Consider the following 21,996-nt stretch of genomic DNA (forward strand, 5'->3'; position numbering starts at 1 on the left):
TTTAAAATAACGAAACTTTTTATTTTACCAGATATTGCCCACTGAGCTATGTAGCTGATGATAGCTGAACGAAGTGTATCAGTATGTGGACATTTATAGTTTGTCAAATGCTCTCAACGCATGTTTCTAAATGTCGAGGGAAACCCGGAGGACCTGGAGAAAATTCCACGCTACCACGGGGAGAACGTGCAAATTTCAAATATACAGCAGCAGGCGTCAGGGTCGGGATCGAACCCACGACCTCCTGTGTACCAGGTGAAGGAGTTAACATCTCGCCACCGCAGCAAAAATGTCATCTCATCGTGCCAGAGATCGTTCAGATGAGATGACACCACAGATGTGTTGCCTGCGTGAGTTTAATGTTGCCCCTCAGATTATCTAGCTAATTGCTTTTTATCCGATTTGATGACATTATTAGTTCGTGACTGTTTGGAACGCGTGGAATGTCGTGCCTCACCACAGCCGTGAGCTGACGTGCATTGTTGCGTCACGCTCTGGAGATTTCCCACGCGTCAAATGCAACATCCAGTGATGCATTGTATCCCTTTAGAACTCGCCCTGTTCAACACATTCATTTCCATCAATTACCACGCTTTCACGTGATTTCGATGCGGTCTTTGGTGTCACGGTTGAGACTGCCAGCTCGCTAAAATTACACTCCTAACTATTTAATCGCTGGCGGCTGCCCAGACGAGATGCTATGACCTCGACGAATGATGCAAGTGCTCGGACTTGGCCATTGCAAGCGTCCTGCATCAGCCAGCCATCTCGTTTATGGTTATTATAAAGCTCGCTTGAACGTAGCAAAGAGAGTCGTAAAGTACCATGATGATGATCACGATAATGATTTTCAGTTCTTTGGCAATCGACTGCTGGATGAAGAACTCTGCATGCCCCACTGATCATTGAGGGGGGTGGGTTGTTTGACCATACTTCACCACACTGGTCAGTGCACTTTGGTGAAGTTACGGTAACGTGGGTGACATCGCTTGCCAATGATGTGATCTGTGGCTGGCAAGCAAAGTGGGGTCACTGGGTGCACAGTGCATTGCGCGAACCACTGTGTCAGTGCTCCGTTATGATAACGCTATTTTAATTTGGTCACCATGACGTAGGATGCCACATACTATTGGCAGTGCCGTTGCACGCATTGTATGATGGTGACCCGAGTTCAATTCCCGTCCGCAAGCGAGCAATCGGTGGCGAGTGATATCCGAACCGGTCCTGGGTCTCTCCCCCCCCCCACCCCACCCCCTTAACCAGTCTGCACTGACCAGCGTGGTGCAGTTTGGTCACACAGCAGGGCGTAGGGAGGGTGGATTGACAAAGGGCCGTACGTTATTATTCACTCATTTCCCTGTATATGTATTTGCATGACCGATTCTGTGAGCACACACTGTGATCGTTCTTTTGCGTCACTGGGTACTATGATTGCTCGGCGCAAGAATGCCCCTCTGTGCCTCGTGTTTACTTAAGGCAGCCGGATCACCAAGCTGCCAGTATACTCAGCGCCGAGTCAGTTTGTACAGAGTCCACACGGCCCGAGTCCCGCAGGTGACTGGTAAGTTTGACAGAGAAATGCCAAAGTGCGCTGTCTGCTGTAAAGTGAACTTTAACGGTCCTGTGACCGAAATGGAGATTCACCAATGGAATCCGTTTGTGCTCGGTGGACCCTTTACATCACAGTGCAAGAAAAATATAACCGACGCAACTCGTAACGAATCAAAATATTGGCCGTGAAAAGTTGGCGTATGCATTCACAGTTCCGTGACATCGAGCGAATGTTCAGCCCTTTGTGAGTGAAATCTGGGTTATGATGACCGCCACGCAATGCTCTCTGCTCTTTACAATTAAATTATCATCGTAAACGGCCGATATTAATCCACAATCGCAAAGCCAGAATCGGAATATTTATACTGGGGGAATCCGATCACAGATGTCCAGTATGATAATTGTTTTTTTACCCTTCTATCTGGCACCAAAACTGACACCTTTTTTTATAAGGAGTCATGTTTGCATAGACCACAATACCTGCAGTCATAATGCAAAAAAACCATAACTCTGATAATGTGTGCACTGTCCTTGAAGTTGATTGGTCCACACCCGAGACAGCTTTCCTTAGAGCCTAGTCGCACATGGGTTGGACCAGATGACGCCAAGACTAGGCTCTAAGGAAAGCTGTCTCGGGTGTGGACCAATCAACTTCAAGGACAGTGCATACATTATCAGAGTTATGTTTTTTTTTTGCATTATGACTGCAGGTATTGTGGTCTATGCAAACATAACTCCTTATAAAAAAAAGTGTCAGTTTTGTTGCCAGATAGAAGGGTAAAAAAACTATTATCATATTTTTTACTGGCAAATGAGGTTCCAATGGTGAGATGTCCAGTAGTTTTTGCAGGTGTCCAATCCACTGCTGGATGAAGGCCTTCCCGTAGTCGTCACCATCCCTCGTGGTCGCCCGATGTATAAAGAGTCCTCCCAGCACCTGCACACGCGAGCTCCGTTCACCGCTTGGTCTCTTCCGGTGGACGTCCTCTCGAGCGCATTCTCTCCCTTGGCTGCGACTCGGACATCGGTCTCGTCCACCGGCCGTCGACCCTTCACCCGACGCAGTTCTGCTCAAGCTTTGTATCTATGTTTGTTGAACTTTTTTCGCGCCGTACGTAGGCAACCGTGCTAATCGGCGGCGCGATTTTATCAACGCTAAAAAAAGCGGGTGCGTTTCAATCTTGAATGCGTTCTCTTAAATCCACGTGACCTCGTTCCCTCTTTCAATCCGTCGACGAAGAAAATGGGGGTGAATTTTTGTTTGACAATTTGTCGAAAGAAGCGTGTAGTCAAATTTGCATGCATATTAATTGAACCGTGATTTAGCAATGCATTTTAAGATGATGGCACAAGTCAGCTCTATAAAATATTACGAGGATGGCGGTTGGTGCAGAGAGCATGTAATAATGAAAACGACCCCTTTATTGCTTTACAAAAGGATCATTGTAGTCAGCTCCATAATGACAATAAAAATGGTCCAGTGGAAACATACACGGGGGGTTTATTACGGCGCTCAATTTTCACCATTAGCATTTTTACGCCTCTCAGTATAAAACAAAACATTTAATGTAATTAAATCGTTCTGGCCATTTGAGCAAAAAAAAATCAATTGCTTCATAACGTTCAGCCGTGACCGGGGTTCCGTCCTACGGAGCCACTAAACAACTAAAATACCCGCGCGTCTTCCGTTTTGTCCAAGGGCGGAGTGGGTGGGCACGGCGATCCGACGTGGTCACGGCGGCCACGGACCTCACAGCCACGTGCCGTCCATCGTCGCACGCTGCCACATTCCACACGAGGCCTCGTCCGCGAATTCATTCCACACTTTTGCCGGCGTTGAAGCGAGGAGTGCGAGGTGCTGGGCGCGCGTGTTCGCCTTGTCGACCCCCCCCCCTCCACTCTCTCTACCAATAACCACCCCCCTCCCCACCACGTCGCGTATTCGACCATCGCCTAAATCCGCCGTGACCGGTTAACCGCTCGCACCCAGCGCTGGATTTGTGCGTGGCGGAGCAGTCAATTTTGCAAGTAATTAATTGACGTCTTCACGAACAGCAATGCCTCCTTAATCTCGCGTGCATTTGCGAATATTTAGCGTACGGTTGAGCATTTCCCTCCACGTCTGAAGCTGCTTGCAATTTCTGTTTGCCCGCTCCCCTTTTTTTTGCACGTATCCGACCTTTCCACCTGCCCCTGTGAGTCGGATACGCGGCGGTCGTACTCTGCATGGAACACGAATGATATGCAACAATAATGATCAAATCAAGAAATAGCAACCTCCAGTATTGTACAGCTCTTTGTCGATTTACTGCTGGATGAAGGCCTCCCTTTGTCAATCAAAGAGGTTGTTTGACTATACCCGCCCGCGATGGTCACTGCGGGTTGGTTAAGGGGTGGGAGGATGGTGGCCGGGCTTGGTTCAGATTTCCCTCGCCACTGATTTCAACCATCAAACTCAGGTTGCCAGGTTCATAGCACAGCGCGCTAACCACTGCACCACCGCTCCCCACCTACCATACAACACGTACTGCACCATATACTCCCCCCCCCCCCCCCGCTTTATTATCTTGTGACAATAACGACTACATTTTTTTATGGGCTGCAACATTGCCCTGCGATCAGCTTTGACTCTCTGGCCTCACAGTACGCCGTGAAGAGGTGCCCTTGCTCAACACGTCACCCATTATATGTATTTATATTTAAAAGTAGCGTTATTGATGAACGTATTGAATTGTTTTCAGTCACTGTGGAGCAGAGTTGGAATATCCGATGTTTATAGAAAGGTTGACTGTACTGATTATAATCAATTAGATCATTCTACTATATATACTGGAGGAATCAGGTCACAGTACACTACATCGTCTTCGATCGTAATATATGGTGCGTTGGTCTTTGACGTCAACTTTGGAGGAAGTGGCGTGCTTGTGTCTCTTCCGAAAGGTGATTTCCAGTCAGTTGCCTCCCCACAAGAACTACTTCTGGGGTCGTTGCGCCATCTGTTTGACTCCCGAGTGAGCGTGACGCCAAATAGGCGGCCCTCAATTAATTTCCTGTTGAGATTCACCGACTAAGTCGCCGTTGGCAGCGCACACAGCTGAAAGATCGATTGTAAGTAGCTACACGGACCCGTGTCTGCGAAACATGGAGCGTTTGGGCAGGCACTCCTTCAACCACCTGGCTTCCTGCATTACGCAACGATCTTCCTGTTAACATCAGAATGGGCAGATAGTTTTAATGTTTGTAAACGTGTGTTGAAAGGTCCACGACTTCAGTGCATCTTGGTGGGTTTCTGCTTTTGCCGCGTTATTTCTTGATTCGACTGCCTGGTCTTGTTGATAATTTGTAGACGCATTCATTAGTTTCAATTATATTGCCTCGGATACACTAATATGTCGTTTTGAACTATATGCCTTGTATTGTATATCGTCCAAGTGTTGGTCATTAGTGTCAATTGTGTATGTAAAGCGCTCTTGAGACGCCCTTATTGATGCGAAGTGCTCTATATAAATGACAAAGGTAAGTGATGAGTTCCCGAGTTTAGTGCATGGGGTGTGTGGGGGGAATTAAAGAGCTATGTGCAGCAGATAAACAAGGCAATGGAATTGGTATGGAGAGTGATCACCGACAGGTAACATTGGTAGGTCAGTGGGCAGGTGGAACAACGCGTAACCCTCCTGATAAGTATTGACCATTAAATCGCGGGAACAAGTGGCAAAGTGAATGCACAGATGACGAGAGAGGGGCAAATTAGGACTGTGAGTATATTTTATAATTAATTATTCCGTGAAATTTGATTGCGTGGCTTCAATGCGCCACAAAGTATCTGACAATATAATCTGCGAAGCTACTGATTTGGAGAGCGTTCAGAGTTACTCATCAGTGGAGGCAGCTGGGTTGATCGGAGGTCCAACACTTGTCAGAGCACTGAACTGTGTACTGCTGACAACCTAGGTTCGAATCCAGGCCACGGCGGGTGATGAAGCCAGGATTCGAAGTGTGTTATGTTTGTAATTTTAGCTTGATAAGCAATTGGTGCATAACAATTATTTTCGACGTGGAAATATTTATCTCACTGTATGCATATATGTGGTGGTGGTGTTGTTGTTGTTGAATAACGCTTACGTGTGTGTTAAAGTTTGGCCCGCCAAAGGTATTTCAAGATCATCTTCGGCCATCAGGAACAAAAACTTTCATATCCTTGATTTAGTACTTTCTTTGATTGATGTGTGAACTCTCCGTAGCCACACACACGCGCGCGTATTTATAAAAAACAAAACATTAATTCTTTGTCGCAGCAAATCGTATTGTTGTCTCATTGCTTATGGATGGCGATTGGGCATAACATTAGGGATAGCTACTGCGCATAGCAATTGTGTACCCAGTCACGTTGGTTTAATATTCTATGCACTGCTGGCAACAGCGATGCCAAACCTGGTTCACGTTTTTCCCATTTAAGTGCTACTGGGACATGCTCAGAGTGTACTGTCGACATGAAACATAGGTTTCTGTGGCCAATACCACGATCCGTGTATTTATTTGTTTTAGGACATGTCGTGAAAGATGTCAGGTAGCCTACTCAGAAATTGAGACGATTACCCGATGAAACTCGAAGCAGTCAAATATGTCGTTTGTTAAATTTAGTCGTGAGAAATCTTAAGCAGCTGGCGACGAACTTCATTGGCCACAATTTAATCGATGCATTGGCACGTATAAATTATGTTGTTGTAAACGTGGCAATCTTGTCGGGCGGGGGATGATTCATGGCAAGGATTTTGGCATAAAACTACTACCACGTGGCATAACTGGGAAAACGTGGATCTGCATACTATTTGTATTGTCGCCAATGAATTGCTTTAATTTCGATCAGTAAGAGAACCCTCTTTGTCGCATACAGGGCAATGTTACACATACACTGTGGAGTTGCAATCCACAGGTTCAAAACCAGGGCTCAGGTTCAAAACCAGGCCTCTTCCCAATTGACGGAAGGTTATACGAGGCACGTGTTTGTCATCAGACATTGCCAGTTTGCATTCTCCGATAAACTTTTATTTGTCGTCGGACATATTTTGAATTTCTCTATCTCTTAAGATCTGTCTGGTCAGCATTTAAACATTTCAGAATTGCAAACAGAAAGCCTTTACTTTCGGTGGCGTTAACGCTTATGCGGCGCTAACCCAAATCCTAACCCCTTTACGGATATGTTCCTTGATAAATTTAGTTTTTAGACTTTTGCCCATTTAGATAGTGCTCGTGGACTTGATTGATTAATTTGAAGATTTGTTTTAAGTCTCTTCATTATTATTTTTCACTTTCAGGCAAGAGATGACACATTGCCAGGAGAGAAGCACTTTTACTGTGGAAAAATAAATGACCACAATATGGAAGTAACATTACTCTCACTCGTTTTTTTATTGTTGAACTAAGATACCCTAAAAACATGCACGCATGTTTTTTATTCGGTATTAAAGCACTTTTTCATTCCCAAGCCGAACTCTTGCTTGGCAATAACGTTTAAACGAAATTACTTGGAGAGTGCTGGCTATGATGTGTAATTAGGGGCATAAAAGGCTTCTAATAACCGATTTATAATTCAAATGTTATACGTGAAATGTGAAAAATCAGTTAATGGCCATTTTGAGTGTGGAGAAAATATTGCAAGCAGTAGTTGAAGGAAATGTCCCTTGAAAACATTTAAATACGTCAAAGGCGCAGTCCTGAAATAATCCTGCTCACGCTACTGTTGGAGGCAATGCCTGCGCTGTGGGGGCTCTAAACAGAGCCCCTCTGGAGGGTATTTGGCCTCCTCTTCCACGCTGGTGGGCCACACGCCGTGGAGTTGTGAGAACCCAGCCCGTTATCGTCACCAGACGAGACCTGCTGTTCGGCTCCGGTGTGTACCCATTTATGCCACTGGGTGGACAAAGGGCGGTGTCAAGAAACGTAATTTTAGTTTGAACTGCCGTAATGTCAAATGTTAAATACTGGTGATCTCAGGATTGCAAGTCCAGCGTGCTATCCATCACACAAATGTATAATTGTATATAAATACCATTTTGTTGTTGTTGTTGTTGTTGTTATAAAATGAGATATTCACACATGTCTATCTCTAGTATACCACCCAGAATGCATTGCAGTAACGGTTGTACTTGCTTTACGAATACATATTACAAAATCTACCCTCTTCATATTCTCAAAGGATAGACCATTTCCTGAAACACCAATTGACATTTTGATAATAAAGAATGTTTAGTGTGCACGCTTGATGGCTGTTAATAACTAGCAACCTCCCCCCCCCCGTGTAATTGAAAAGAATAAATATGAAGGAAAGGGGGGAACGCTGTTTATTTCCCAAAAGTTGCCAAAACAGCACGTAATAATTGGGCACAATTTTGCTGTAATCGATGTTTTTATGCCCCCTCCCCCTTCAGTCTAAGTCCAGATTTGAAGATAGTTTGGGACAGGAAAGTAGAAATAAATGATCACATATCTTGGCCCACTGATCTTTTGTTTTTAAACAGCAGCAATGTTGGCCCTTTAAGCCATCATATGGCACTAGAATGTATACAACCCGACTTTGTACTGCCTTGGTACGGATATGGTCACACGGTTTTAAATGCTTCGTGCGGAGCGACAGGCCAGGTAGGCGACTTCCAGCCAGCATTGCGCAGACGATAAGAAGATAATGCCGCTCCACTGATTCGGAGTTGAGACCTCTGCTGTCAACCCGGAGCCGGTCATAAAACACACTGCCCAGGTGTGGGAAACTCTCCACTACTGCTCCATGACTCCCCCTCACCCCACCCCCTCCCTAACTCCCGCCCCCCCTCACTCCCGACCCCCTCCTCACCTCCCCCCTCTCACCCCCCCTAACCCCCGTCCCCTCCGCCCCCTTCACCCCGCCCCCCCCTCCCGGCCCCCTCCCCACCCGCGCCCTTCCAATGGGCAGGCGCGAGCGCAAAACCATTGGCGCGCGGCTCGCGATTGGCCCCGCGGTGCGCCACGTGACCGCGCGCGCGAGCGACCAATCAGGCGGCGCCCCGCCGCTCATCCGCGTTAGAAAATACAAATCGGGGGTGGGGGGTGGCGTGTACAGTGCGGCCAGTCGACAGCGGTACCAACAACAACAACCACCACCACCACAACCATCACAGCGGCGATTAGCAGCAACAACAACAACAACGACGGCTACAGCAGCGACAACAGCGGCGACACCGGCTTGCGAACGAACTAATTCCTTCGTCTCGTCTGCGCGCTGAGTAAATTAATGATTGCCAATTTGCTGGGGGCTCTGGCTGTGAGACGCGTCCCCTGGCTCCGCGCGACACCCGGCCCGGGCCCGCGACGCCTCCTGCGGCTGCTGCCCCCGCAGCTTCACCGCAGCGCCGGATACAGCAGCAGAAGCTACAGCAGCAGTAGCAGCAACAGCAGCAGGAGCTACAGCAGCTACAGCAGCTACAGCAGCAGCAGTAACGACGAGGAGAGCTGCAATAGCGGCAGTAAAGGGAGCTACAGCAGCAGCTACAGCAGTCGCAGTAACGCGACCGATAACAGCGGAAGCGTCAACAGCTGCAGCGGCAGCAGCAATAATAACAACAGCAGTAATAGCGATAGCAGCGGTAGTCGGTACGACAACGCTAGCTGCGACATTAACAGCTGCAGCAGGAGCAGCAGCAGCTTCGGTGACGGCGGCGGCACTGACATCAACAGCAGCAACAGTTGCAGCAGCAGCAGAAGCGGGAGTGGCAGTGACGGCAGAAGCAGCAGCAGTAGCAGCATCAGTAGCAAGAGCATCAGTAGCAGCAGCATCAGCAGCAGTAACATCATCATCAGCAGCAGCAGCAGGCGAAGCGGCGGCGGCGTCTCGTTGTCACGACGAGGCGGTGCTGCAGAATCGCCCTCCGCCCCCGTCTGCCGGCGTCAGCTGTTGAGTAGCATGGCCGCGAACCAAAGTAAGATCGACTGGAATTCGTGGGAGAAAGCCAAGGGTGAGTTTTACGTTGCAGCACCGGGATTTTAATGTTTGTTGGTGATGCCACTGGCTTTTTTGAAGCCTCCGATTGGTCTTGTTTCCCCTTTTTTTGTGTGCGTTTGGAGAAAGTTGCGAGGGTTTTAAACGCGAAAATGTTCACGAGCCGTTGATGTTACAAAAGCGGAAGTGGTTTTCGCATTTCAGACCCAGTCGCATTGGCCGCATTAACACCTAAAGAGGAATTGAAAGTGGATATCAACCACGAGTTTTTGCGTCGCTTGAGTGCGGAGAGTTGGCTATCGCCCATGCGTTACATTTATTACCGCAACATCTGGGTAATTATCGGCTTTTATTGCCATTAACGACGTGACATCATTGGTAGGAAGAAGGTCATCGCTTGCCGCTGTTAAAACAAACAAAAAACCCGAGTCTAGTATCTTGGCACATGCTTTTGCAGCTATCGTGCTGTGACTGTTCCACCTGAAGACGGAAGCTTGTGTTGCCTCCGAAACGTCGTGATTTTGATTTTACTTTCATTCATTTTAATTTTTTACCTACGTGACTTTACCGAAAAAACCTAAGAATATGACTACATGCTTTTGCATTGCACACCCAGGACTGGCCGTCAATTCTGCGTGTGATTTTTTTTTTATATCTCAGCGGGGATGTGACCGCACGTTTAATTTAAGGAAATTGTCCTTCAGTGCTGCACAGGTAAAGCCACTTTAATTAGCGATGAACCGGAGTGGGCATGCATTTGTGTGTGTGTGTGCACGCCACGACTCCACTCTCCAGCAGCGTGGCCCTGCGAGAGATTTGCGTGGACGATAATGGGAATCCCACCCACATCACCGTGCCGTTCTGCGCAAATTACGCAGTTGAATTTTTTTACAGTCCGGTAAAACTGCTCCCGTTTTCTCCTTTGACGTATTTTTGCTTCTTCCTATTTTCATTGTGTGCTGTATTGATGATGACACAGCTGACAACAATGAGTTGTTGTTGTTGTTCACTGCGGGTCCCCCCCGGGGGGGGGGGGGGATGCAGCGTGGCTAATTAACGCGCGCACTCTAATTGGCGATGTCCACGACACGTAATTGACTGGGCAGTGAACGAGTTAAAGCGATTAAATCTGCCCTCGTGACAAGCGGAGTTGCAATAGTTAACGTCTCTCTCTCTCTCTCCATCCCTCCGCAGTGTGGGCCTGAACACACATTCTCCCTGACATGATTTCAATGTACGACTAGCTTGTCAAGAAAGCGTGGCTCTCTTTTGAAAGCGCGTATCTTTCATTTTTACACAAATGAAAAAAAGCCTAATGAATGTTGAATGCATTTTCATTGACGGGGGGGCCGTTTGCTGCGACTTACCTTTTGACAATGGCTTATTGGATTTTTTGTTCTGTTTGAAAGGAAATGTCAAGGTCACACAATGGCTGTAAAGCACATGCACCCCCCCCCCTTCCCAATGAGGTGTTTACCGGAGTGAGAGCGAGCAGCGTTCTGCATTCTCACCAGTTCGGCGTCGAGTTGTGCCAGTTGTATGACAATTACACGACTTAATGTCACGAGTACAATTATACAATCATATACAATCATGGACTGCCAGTGGCTTCCGCCCCGCAAAGAAGTAAAACGCAAGCTGCCTTCTGCTTGCTTGTGAGAGGACTTGCAGAGAGCTCCAGTCATAATACGGTGGTTTGGCTGAATAAAAGCTCTGAGTTTTGCTTCAAAGCATTGAAGCGACGACTGTTTTGAGATCATCGGTTCGAACGTTGAGTGACCGTGGAGGTGAAAGACATTTCTCACGTGTCGTGTTATGGTATCAAGCTAACAATTCGATAGGAAAACAGTGTAACAGTTTAAGATTGTATTAGCACACGCCCAGGTGTAAACGCTGAATCAGTTTGGCTGCAGAAGGTAAAGTAAAAGCTAAAGTAGTTCGAGGTCGTGTGTCTTCCTGGGTCATTCTGCAAGTGGGATGGGGTCATATGTTGTCTGTTGGTAGGTCATGTATTATGCGTTCATTGGCAATTGGAATATTTTTTAACCTTGTCATTTGATCCATTGATTTATATATATTTTTAGGTAGTTTGATGTCATAGAAACACAACCTGAATGCACAATAGAGTTGTTTTGGGTGAGATGACGTGAATATATAAATGTGTACTAGATTGTAAATTATTGTAAATGTTACTCAGGTTATACTCCTTGTAAATGTTGTGGCTTTGCTCTCCAACACGCTGGTGTGCTGTTCTCGTAACGAATTGGCATGTTTTATTTACGTGACAAACCTTAATAATTGGCTGTGGTTGGGGGTTTAACGCCACATTTTATATATTTACGTGATTTAACCCCAAAAAAGCCTGTTTTATGGTTGGTATTGGTCTCAACCTTACGTGTTAAACAACCTGAATGACGCAACCCAAGTCAATTTACCTACTCGGCTCGTCTGACGCACATGGTTATGTACATATTCAGCTGCTTTCAGCACAAGAATCGATGCACATTGTACAATCGTGTGAACAAAGTTGGCCGTAAGACAGCGATGCTGTCAACTACTTGTGTGTAAACAGAGCTCTGGGTCCTTTAAGGCCATATGTAATCAGGTGTGATGTTTCCTGTAAAGCATGGGCGCCACGGTGGCGAAATGTTGACTACCTCGCCTGGTGTACATGAGGTTGTGGGTTCGATCACGATCCTGACGCCTGCTGTATTTTTGGAGTTTGTATTTTCTCTCTGCCTGTTGTCGTGTGGATTTTTCTCCGGGTCCTCCGGTTTTTCTCTCTCTCCACATTCAGAAACATGCGTTTTGAGTATTTGGCTGATATATATTTCCGCACGATAAGCCATTTCGCTGGGCCGTACCTGGTAAAATAAAAAACATAGTTGAGTTTTTTTTGCTTCGTTTAGTTTGGTCATTTGCTTTAATGTTCCAACGGGCACTCTCTTGTATGTTCAGGGTGGTCGAGATTGACGCTAAAGAGATCAAACTTCAATGTGAAGGCATAAGTTGTAGCTTTTACTGAATGTGTCGTGTGCTCTACTACATTATGTATATGTACGTTTTGTCCGTTCTATTTTGTTTCGTGCTATCTTCGTTATGTCACGAGACACAAATGTCCTCGCAGAACTCCAGCGGAACGCAGAGGAGCACCTCATGATGGAGAGTTTACCCATGGAAAGATACCTTTACAGACCTGCCTCAGAGGTCCTTTCAAATTTTTTATTATGAACAATAAGTGCCAACAGACCTTCTCACCTGCCTTTCTCAAGGGGTGTACATTGCATGGAAATAAAGCTAAAGTCTTTTTCCCCACACCTGGACATATGCCGCAGTTAAATCAAATTCAATGCGGTGGATTCAAGTTAATTTTGTTTGACCAGATCAATTGTCCAGGCGTCGAGATAGTTTGAAGTTGCAAGGGTGATCTGGCTCATCAAATTGACTAAAGCAAATAAATAAATAAACAGCAATGAAGACAACACATCAAGAAAATACACGTGTCAGTTGAGAAATAAAAAAATATTGCACGAACGTAAATTCACGTTAAACAATGCATTTTTCTGCTGTAGCGTAGTTTGGATCGGGCAGATTATTTTTAGACTGATCTTTGCACAACTACAATTAGGTTACGGAGGCGGAGTTGTTCCGTGATTGGTGGCCAGGCCTTAGACCATCAATTAGCGGCTGCGTTAATCACAGGCGGCTGAGACAAATTTCGCATCCAGGATCTCGGCGGTGCTCTCACACTGCGTCTCTGACACTATCAACACCTCCTCCCCCCCGAAGTCTTCCACCAATTTTCCAGAGGTCAGTTTCTGGATTAGTGCAGAGGTTCAGCATTCTTGCTACTAAAACATTTTGCATGACGTTCGTAGTTTGGTATTTGCAGGTGCTTGACAATATCTGTGAGATGTTAATAGTAAAGTGCACGTCTTCGAGAAACCGTGATATTGTTTTCTCGAGTAGGCCAGTAAATATTGGTGTCATTGCTCAGTTTTTCCAAATTTAAATGAATAGTCCCTCACAATTACAAAATATGTCATTAACTCGCTATCGTCCGTGTCTCTTGGAGGCTAATCTCCATGGGCTCTCACCTGGCTATACATAGAACGTTCAATTTCAATAGCTAAAAGGCTGTGGGAACAGCATTAAAATAGCTACAGATTTGCAGCTTCATAACAAAGCACAGTATGATTGTTCAATTAACGTTTTCCTTAAACTTCAGTGTGTCTACACGAATGGCATGTGACGGAGAGAGAAACGGGTGGAGCGGAGAAGAAAATTCGACATGCAACGACTGTCACGAAAGGCGTGAGCGCGCTTGGGCAGGACGGCGTCAATCGAAGGCGTGGCGACCAGAGAGTCGAGATCGGTGATGAAATGGCAGCAAAAGGAGGGAACAAACCCGGGAGGACGATTAGATGGAGAGATTGGAACGGAACTTCTTCAGCCGCTCGATAGGGTGTTGCATTGCAGGACCGTGGCAGCTGGTGACGGCTTTCGGAGGCCTTCATCCAGCAGTGGATAGCACATGGTTGATGATGATAATGTGCTAAGCATGACGTTGTCTTGGTACAGTCTTTTTCACATCGGTAATGCATTGTAAAAACATTTAACCGTATTTTAAGGCAGTATCAGTGGCTGCTGGATGATGTTACAAGGCAGTGTCAGTGGCTGTTGGATGATGTTACAAGGCAGTGTCAGTGGCTGCTGGATGATGTTACAAGGCAGTGTCAGTGGCTGTTGGATGATGTTACAAGGCAGTATCAGTGGCTGTTGGATGATGTTACAAGGCAGTGTCAGTGGCTGCTGGATGATGTTACAAGGCAGTATCAGTGGCTGTTGGATGATGTTACAAGGCAGTGTCAGTGGCTGCTGGATGATGTTACAAGGCAGTATCAGTGGCTGCTGGATGATGTTACAAGGCAGTGTCAGTGGCTGCTGGATGATGTTACAAGGCAGTATCAGTGGCTGCTGGATGATGTTACAAGGCAGTGTCAGTGGCTGCTGGATGATGTTACAAGGCAGTGTCAGTGGCTGCTGGATGATGTTACAAGGCAGTGTCAGTGGCTGCTGGATGATGTTACAAGGCAGTGTCAGTGGCTGTTGGATGATGTTACAAGGCAGTGTCAGTGGCTGCTGGATGATGTTACAAGGCAGTGTCAGTGGCTGCTGGATGATGTTACAAGGCAGTGTCAGTGGCTGCTGGATGATGTTACAAGGCAGTGTCAGTGGCTGTTGGATGATGTTACAAGGCAGTATCAGTGGCTGCTGGATGATGTTACAAGGCAGTGTCAGTGGCTGCTGGATGATGTTACAAGGCAGTGTCAGTGGCTGCTGGATGATGTTACAAGGCAGTATCAGTGGCTGCTGGATGATGTTACAAGGCAGTGTCAGTGGCTGCTGGATGATGCTACAAGGCAGTATCAGTGGCTGCTGGATGATGTTACAAGGCAGTGTCAGTGGCTGCTGGATGATGTTACAAGGCAGTGTCAGTGGCTGCTGGATGATGCTACAAGGCAGTATCAGTGGCTGCTGGATGATGTTACAAGGCAGTGTCAGTGGCTGCTGGATGATGTTACAAGGCAGTATCAGTGGCTGTTGGATGATGTTACAAGGCAGTGTCAGTGGCTGCTGGATGATGTTACAAGGCAGTGTCAGTGGCTGCTGGATGATGCTACAAGGCAGTATCAGTGGCTGCTGGATGATGTTACAAGGCAGTGTCAGTGGCTGATGGATGATGTTACAAGGCAGTATCAGTGGCTGCTGGATGATGCTACAAGGCAGTGTCAGTGGCTGATGGATGATGTTACAAGGCAGTATCAGTGGCTGCTGGATGATGCTACAAGGCAGTGTCAGTGGCTGATGGATGATGTTACAAGGCAGTATCAGTGGCTGCTGGATGATGCTACAAGGCAGTGTCAGTGGCTGTTGGATGATGCTACAAGGCAGTGTCAGTGGCTGCTGGATGATGTTACAAGGCAGTGTCAGTGGCTGCTGGATGATGTTACAAGGCAGTATCAGTGGCTGCTGGATGATGCTACAAGGCAGTATCAGTGGCTGCTGGATGATGTTACAAGGCAGTATCAGTGGCTGCTGGATGATGCTACAAGGCAGTATCAGTGGCTGCTGGATGATGTTACAAGGCAGTATCAGTGGCTGCTGGATGATGCTACAAGGCAGTGTCAGTGGCTGTTGGATGATGTTACAAGGCAGTGTCAGTGGCTGCTGGATGATGTTACAAGGCAGTGTCAGTGGCTGCTGGATGATGCTACAAGGCAGTATCCGTGGCTGATGGATGATGTTACAAGGCAGTATCAGTGGCTGATGGATGATGTTACAAGGCAGTGTCAGTGGCTGCTGGATGATGTTACAAGGCAGTGTCAGTGGCTGCTGGATGATGCTACAAGGCAGTGTCAGTGGCTGCTGGATGATGCTACAAGGCAGTGTCAGTGGCTGCTGGATGATGCTACAAGGCAGTGTCAGTGGCTGCTGGATGATGCTACAAGGCAGTGTCAGTGGCTGCTGGATGATGCTACAAGGCAGTGTCAGTGGCTGCTGGATGATGCTACAAGGCAGTATCAGTGGCTGCTGGATGATGCTACAAGGCAGTATCAGTGGCTGCTGGATGATGTTACAAGGCAGTATCAGTGGCTGCTGGATGATGCTACAAGGCAGTATCAGTGGCTACTGGATGATGTTACAAGGCAGTGTCAGTGGCTGCTGGATGATGCTACAAGGCAGTATCAGTGGCTACTGGATGATGTTACAAGGCAGTATCAGTGGCTGCTGGATGATGCTACAAGGCAGTATCAGTGGCTGCTGGATGATGTTACAAGGCAGTGTCAGTGGCTGCTGGATGATGTTACAAGGCAGTATCAGTGGCTGCTGGATGATGCTACAAGGCAGTATCAGTGGCTGCTGGATGATCTTACAAGGCAGTATCAGTGGCTGCTGGATGATGTTACAAGGCAGTATCAGTGGCTGCTGGATGATGTTACAAGGCAGTATCAGTGGCTGCTGGATGATCTTACAAGGCAGTATCAGTGGCTGCTGGATGATGTTACAAGGCAGTGTCAGTGGCTGCTGGATGATGTTACAAGGCAGTATCAGTGGCTGCTGGATGATCTTACAAGGCAGTATCAGTGGCTGCTGGATGATGTTACAAGGCAGTGTCAGTGGCTGCTGGATGATGTTACAAGGCAGTATCAGTGGCTGCTGGATGATGTTACAAGGCAGTATCAGTGGCTGCTGGATGATCTTACAAGGCAGTATCAGTGGCTGCTGGATGATGTTACAAGGCAGTGTCAGTGGCTGCTGGATGATGTTACAAGGCAGTGTGTCAGTGGCTACTGGATGATCTTACGAGGCAGTATCCGTGGCAAGGCTGCAAGTTATTTGTCTTGTGATGAGATGATGCTGCGAGATGGAGCATCGCGTGATTGCGGCAGGAGGAGGGAGGGGAGGAGGCACACACAGCTCTTGTGGTTGGAGTTTGTGCAAACGCCCTGGCGAATTCTTTTCATCGCTGGTGATATTTGTAATCAATTTCGCCAGTTTTATTGAGGGTTCGTCCTGAATAAAAAATTAACCCGTAAAAACAAAGTTTTTCACTATAAATCCTTTATATGCGTGGCATCGGTTTTATTTTATTATTCATTTCTGTTTTTCTTGAGTAAGAGTTTCATTTTTATCACATTGGTATTTGAAATTAAATATGAATTTTTTGTTTTACTAAAAAGTGGAAAATTTGGGGATTTTTTTTTCACGAAAATAAATTGTCACGCACAACGAGTCTGTGTGCAAAATGTCAGCTCGATTGGATCACGGGAAGTGGGTTTAAAAACGACCGAAAGATTTGCACGGTCGTAAGCGCGCAAGCAAGCAAGTGAACTTAATATAAAGGATTTAAAAAGGCAACTGCATGCTTATAGGTTCGTTCATATTGGATGATATTTACAATAGTTATTGTAATCGCCTCTTTTTTATACACGCAGTTGAATGCATGAAAATGTTTCTACTTGGTGTTTGAACATCTTGACACCAGTTTTATTGTCAGAAAAGGTAAACCCTATTCTTATTTTTTCATACTTCGATACTGACAAAAGGTCCCAATGTTAAAGCTTAATGCATTATCATTTAATCCTTCGTTGGCAAGACTAAAACATGCTTTTTTTAAATGCTGTCCATAACCCATTGTTGTTCTATTACTCTGCAAATATGAAGATGAGTCAGATCGCACCTACTTATTACATATTATAGAAGAGTTTTAGTACGTGGTATTGACGTATACGTATCAACCTGAACCAATTATTGCAGTGAGTTTGTAATTACAGTTTTTATATTCAAAGTGTGAGTAATGTGTAATAAGCATTACATAAAATTACAAAGTACTGTAATGTGTGCTCCATATGCAAATGATGTATGCATCTGACTGATTTTCATGAAAAGACACTTGTCCTTTCTTCATTTCCAATTTAACCTTCGGGGTTGAACACGTTTTAAGACATCGAATAGAATTTCGGTATTCCAAAAATGGTGAAAAGTGCCTTTGTTGTGTCTTTGAAAACGCGGCTGTCAACATTGGATTTAATTTCCATATTAAATAGAAAGTAGCCGGCCCTCTTAATAAGTAACATTTAATTATTTCTTTCATCACGCTTTCTGAAAATATGAATTTTTTCATCTAATTAAGAAAATGGATCGTGTTGCGGACATAATTTTGTTCTATTTCACCCCGTGATGTCGACCAATTGCATTCAAGGTAAAGCACTCTTGCATTCGCAAGCAATGAAAAAACACAATTATTAGATGGAGAATTACACGCCTTAATGGTGACATGAAATTTGAAAAGCATTTCAACTAATTAGGTGTACATTGACGATCCAAAAAAGACAATGGTTTTCGGCTTCTGGAATTTTAAATGAATGTTTGCATCTTATAAGTGTAGTTTGGTTTTATGGTCTTCGTATATTAAGACGCCATGACATTTCGGATTAAGGCTTCATAATGTGGAATTAAATTCAGGGCTGTCTGGGCCAATACCGCACCCCTGCCATTGCCTCCTGTTGTGGAATAGTTATTCACTTCTGCTCCTATTTAAAAAGATTTCCGAATGGTTACGTCGAAGCAAAACGATCTCTATCCCTTCTCTAATGCATATCAATGACTTTGTTTAGACGCCCTTTCAGTCTGCCAGAATATGTTCTTGGTTTACAATGTACACGTTTCCTGCAGTTGTGTGGGTGCACTCATACATGTGATTTATTTACCTCTCTCATTCTTCATGGGCCCTGTCACTATTGTGGCATTTAGAAGGGGAGATGTTGGCATTTGACTCTGCGTAAAATTATACCAGCATTGCAGAGCAGTGTTTTTTTGTCTTGTGTCCTTTCTGATTATTTCTTCAGCTCGCTTCTCATGTCTCGTTCAGTGGTTTATCATCATCAGCCGCGATTCATCTACTGCTGGATGATGTCCTCCCCAAGCGATCGCCACCGCTAGTGCTTCTGCGATGTAGCAATCCACATGCCACCTGCACCACGAGCTGATGCCATCGCTCCGTCTCCCTCCGGCGGTAGATGCCCTCTCGTTCGGTGATTAATTTCCCAATTTTAGGTTCAAGAAATTATTTCATCGCTCCATCTCCCTCCGGCGGTTCACAAAATGAAATAGCGCATGCCCTCTTAACGCCACGCAACACTTTAACGGTGCCTAGGGAAATGTATTTTATAAATATCTTGCAGTACATTTGAATGACTTGATTATTTTCCAAGTTTAGATGAGTGTCCTTCATGGTATGCATCTTATAATATGCATTAATTGCATTGTCATTAATTACAGTACTTATACATCAATCAAATACATTTTTTTTACTCAGGTGAGAGCCCACTGAGATGGAAATTGAAAATCTTTTTCAAATAAGTCTTGACCAGCTATGGTTACGTAGGCCAAGGCAATTTACCTTATGCTATGACATCACTTCATCTTTAATGTCGACTTTGCAGCAGCTGTTACATTTGCTAAACTGTCGGTAACATCATTACTTTTAAAATACTCTTTCAGTGCAGTACAAACCCAGCAATGGGACACGAAACAATGCTCCAATCATGCTATACCACACATTTGTGGATGGGGAGTGTTTCATCACTGGCGGTATGGACGTGCTATAAAAATCGGGCGACGAGGCTGAATGGGCGACGGTGCACATGCTCCGCTGAAGTACGCTGAGCCCGCATCTCTGAGATGGCGAGATGCCGCGGTGGCGGGATGTTAACTACCTCGCGTGGTATACAGGAGGTCGTGGGTTCAATCCCGACCCTGACGCCTGTTGTATATTTGGAGTTTGCATGTCTCCTCTCTTTGTGGTCGTGTAGATTTTTCCCTGGGTCCTCCTGGTTTCCCCCTCCGCATTTAGAATCAACATCACGCGTTGAGAGTATTTGGCCGCTATAAATGTCCGCATGATGATAAGCCACTTCGTTGAGCTGTCATTTGTCATAGCCAGATCGCTTCTGAAAAAGAGTTATTTATAGTTCAGTGGGCTTTATCCGGTGAAATAAAAAATAGTTTTAGGTTAATAGTTTTAGTGATCCCGCGCTTCCAGAGGTCCCCTAGCCCCTTGGGGCGGCCCGAAACAAGAGTGACTGTTGTTGGTTCACACGGGCACACGCGTTGAGGAGATGAATGGTCTCAACGCGATTCGCGACCGCCGCAAAGGCGTTATTATTTACCCTTGAAATCGTCCTTTTTTTTGTTAGCTCCACTTGGTTTCGCTCGGCTTGGGGGGAGCATCGAAGGGGGGGGGGGTAGAGCTTAATTGAGATGCCCCGGCTGCTCCTGTAGGCGATGCTCCCAGCTAGTGAGGTGCACTGAACAGGTATGTAAATCTTACTACGGTGGCCTTTTCAGCCTGAGCTCTTGTCTCACTCTTGTATGACAGGCTCACAAACTCATGAATACATTTGAAATAAATATAATTACATGCGTTTTCGTCCAGGTTTCGTCACATTTTCTGAAACAATTTCCACATTGTTGAAAATCGGCACCTTCACGCCGGTACGCCTCTCCGACGCGGAGAAGCTGCGAAGTTGGCGCACTGCGTCCTGTGAACCCGGCGACCTGAGTTTGATTCCTGGCCACGGCGAACGTCGGAAACGAGCGGTGTCCGAACCAAATCTCTGGGTATCCCCGACGTCAGCTTGTTGCGAAATATGGCTGGACATCTTCTTGGTTCTTTCGATATAGTCACGTAGAAGGGAAATAATAAAATAATAAAAATAAAACATAATGAAATAATTATTTTAGAATGTTTTATTTTTTATAAAACATAATAAAATTATTATTTTATGATGTTTTATTTTTATTATTTTATTATTTCCCTTCTATGTGACTTTACCGAAAGAACCAAGAAGATGAATCCCTGCAGTCACGAAAGCTTTAAATCGAAATATGGCTAGACAACCACCATGACCGAGGATGCCTTCATCCAGCAGTGGATTGTCAATGGGCTGAAAGTTATTGATTGTTAGTTGTTACTCCTTGGCATATAGTAGGGATATTCCCGTTGATAAGCAGTGAAAGGGGTTTGTCTCTTGCTCGGCATTGAAGGACTCATTTGCATGCACGCAGGTATAAGCATGCGCGCAAAAAACTGTTAACATTTACACAAACCGTAATGATAATATCAAAAGAAAATGTCAATATATGAACAGTTGCCATGTTAGTTTCTTTAAACGATACTATTAGTTGCGTTCATCATGTGCTGTTCTATTACGGGGAGCTGCTGTGTCAACACACTGATTTGCAAGTACAACGGCGCGCACACGACCGATTACTTCTTACCTATGAATACCAATGTTCATGTTCACACTTTGTGTTTTATGTGCTTTTGTACGTAATTAACTGGCGCGGTGGCTCGGCGGCAGAGCGAGCAGTCGAAAGGGTGCAAGTTGAAATCCTGGTTGGGGGCTGACTCGGCCCATCATCACGCCAGGGTCGCTAAAATATGATACTGCTTGGTGTAAAATTCAACGGCTATCAGCCACTGGATAGACTACTCATGTCATCCTTGCCAGAGGATTGTTGAATTTCCACCACTTGTTTAGGGCTGTCATCGGGAAACGGGCAAACCGGCTCAATGCTTGTCTGAGCCAAGTTATCGCGTTGACAAATCTGACTGAAATAATGCACTTTGATGAAGCCATAAGTCTTTTCCTTGCATTGGGCAAGTTAAATGAAAGACTTTTAGGGACCGTGGCAAATTGTTGCACTGCCCCCGCTGTCCCCTGTCTCTCACTGGCAAGAGTGACCTCTGCTTGTTCGTAAGCAATTAATATAATCACGGGCCATGTCAAAAGCATTACTTTAAATTGTGTTTTTAAAGTGGTGATTGCTCTGTGTTTATGGTTCGTGGTCAAGGGTTGCACGAGTGGGCAGAGTGACGGTGATTTTTTTTCTTCCCTCATCTGTCA

General features: G+C 45.7%; 2 protein-coding genes across 7 annotated transcripts in view; one reads left to right on the forward strand and one right to left on the reverse strand.

Moving 5' to 3' along the window:
- Window positions 1-21,996, reverse strand: part of LOC144943931 (fibulin-5-like) — a 610,861-nt gene that overhangs the window by 401,027 nt on the left and 187,838 nt on the right. The window lies entirely within an intron of this gene.
- The window catches only part of MACROD1 (mono-ADP ribosylhydrolase 1), a 198,500-nt gene continuing 185,096 nt past the window's right edge, over window positions 8,593-21,996 (forward strand). For 2 of the 6 annotated variants that reach the window (XM_078871820.1, XM_078871821.1), the window contains exon 1: window positions 8,601-9,536. In XM_078871820.1, the coding sequence (XP_078727946.1) occupies window positions 8,816-9,536 (721 nt within the window). In that variant the 5' untranslated portion in view covers window positions 8,601-8,815. Of the gene's footprint in view, window positions 9,537-21,996 lie in introns of all 6 variants that reach the window. The other 4 variants (XM_078871818.1, XM_078871819.1, XM_078871822.1 and 1 more) reach the window with 3 other exon arrangements.

The sequence above is a fragment of the Lampetra fluviatilis genome, chromosome 33, assembly GCF_964198595.1.
Source record: "Lampetra fluviatilis chromosome 33, kcLamFluv1.1, whole genome shotgun sequence".
NCBI lineage: Eukaryota > Metazoa > Chordata > Hyperoartia > Petromyzontiformes > Petromyzontidae > Lampetra > Lampetra fluviatilis.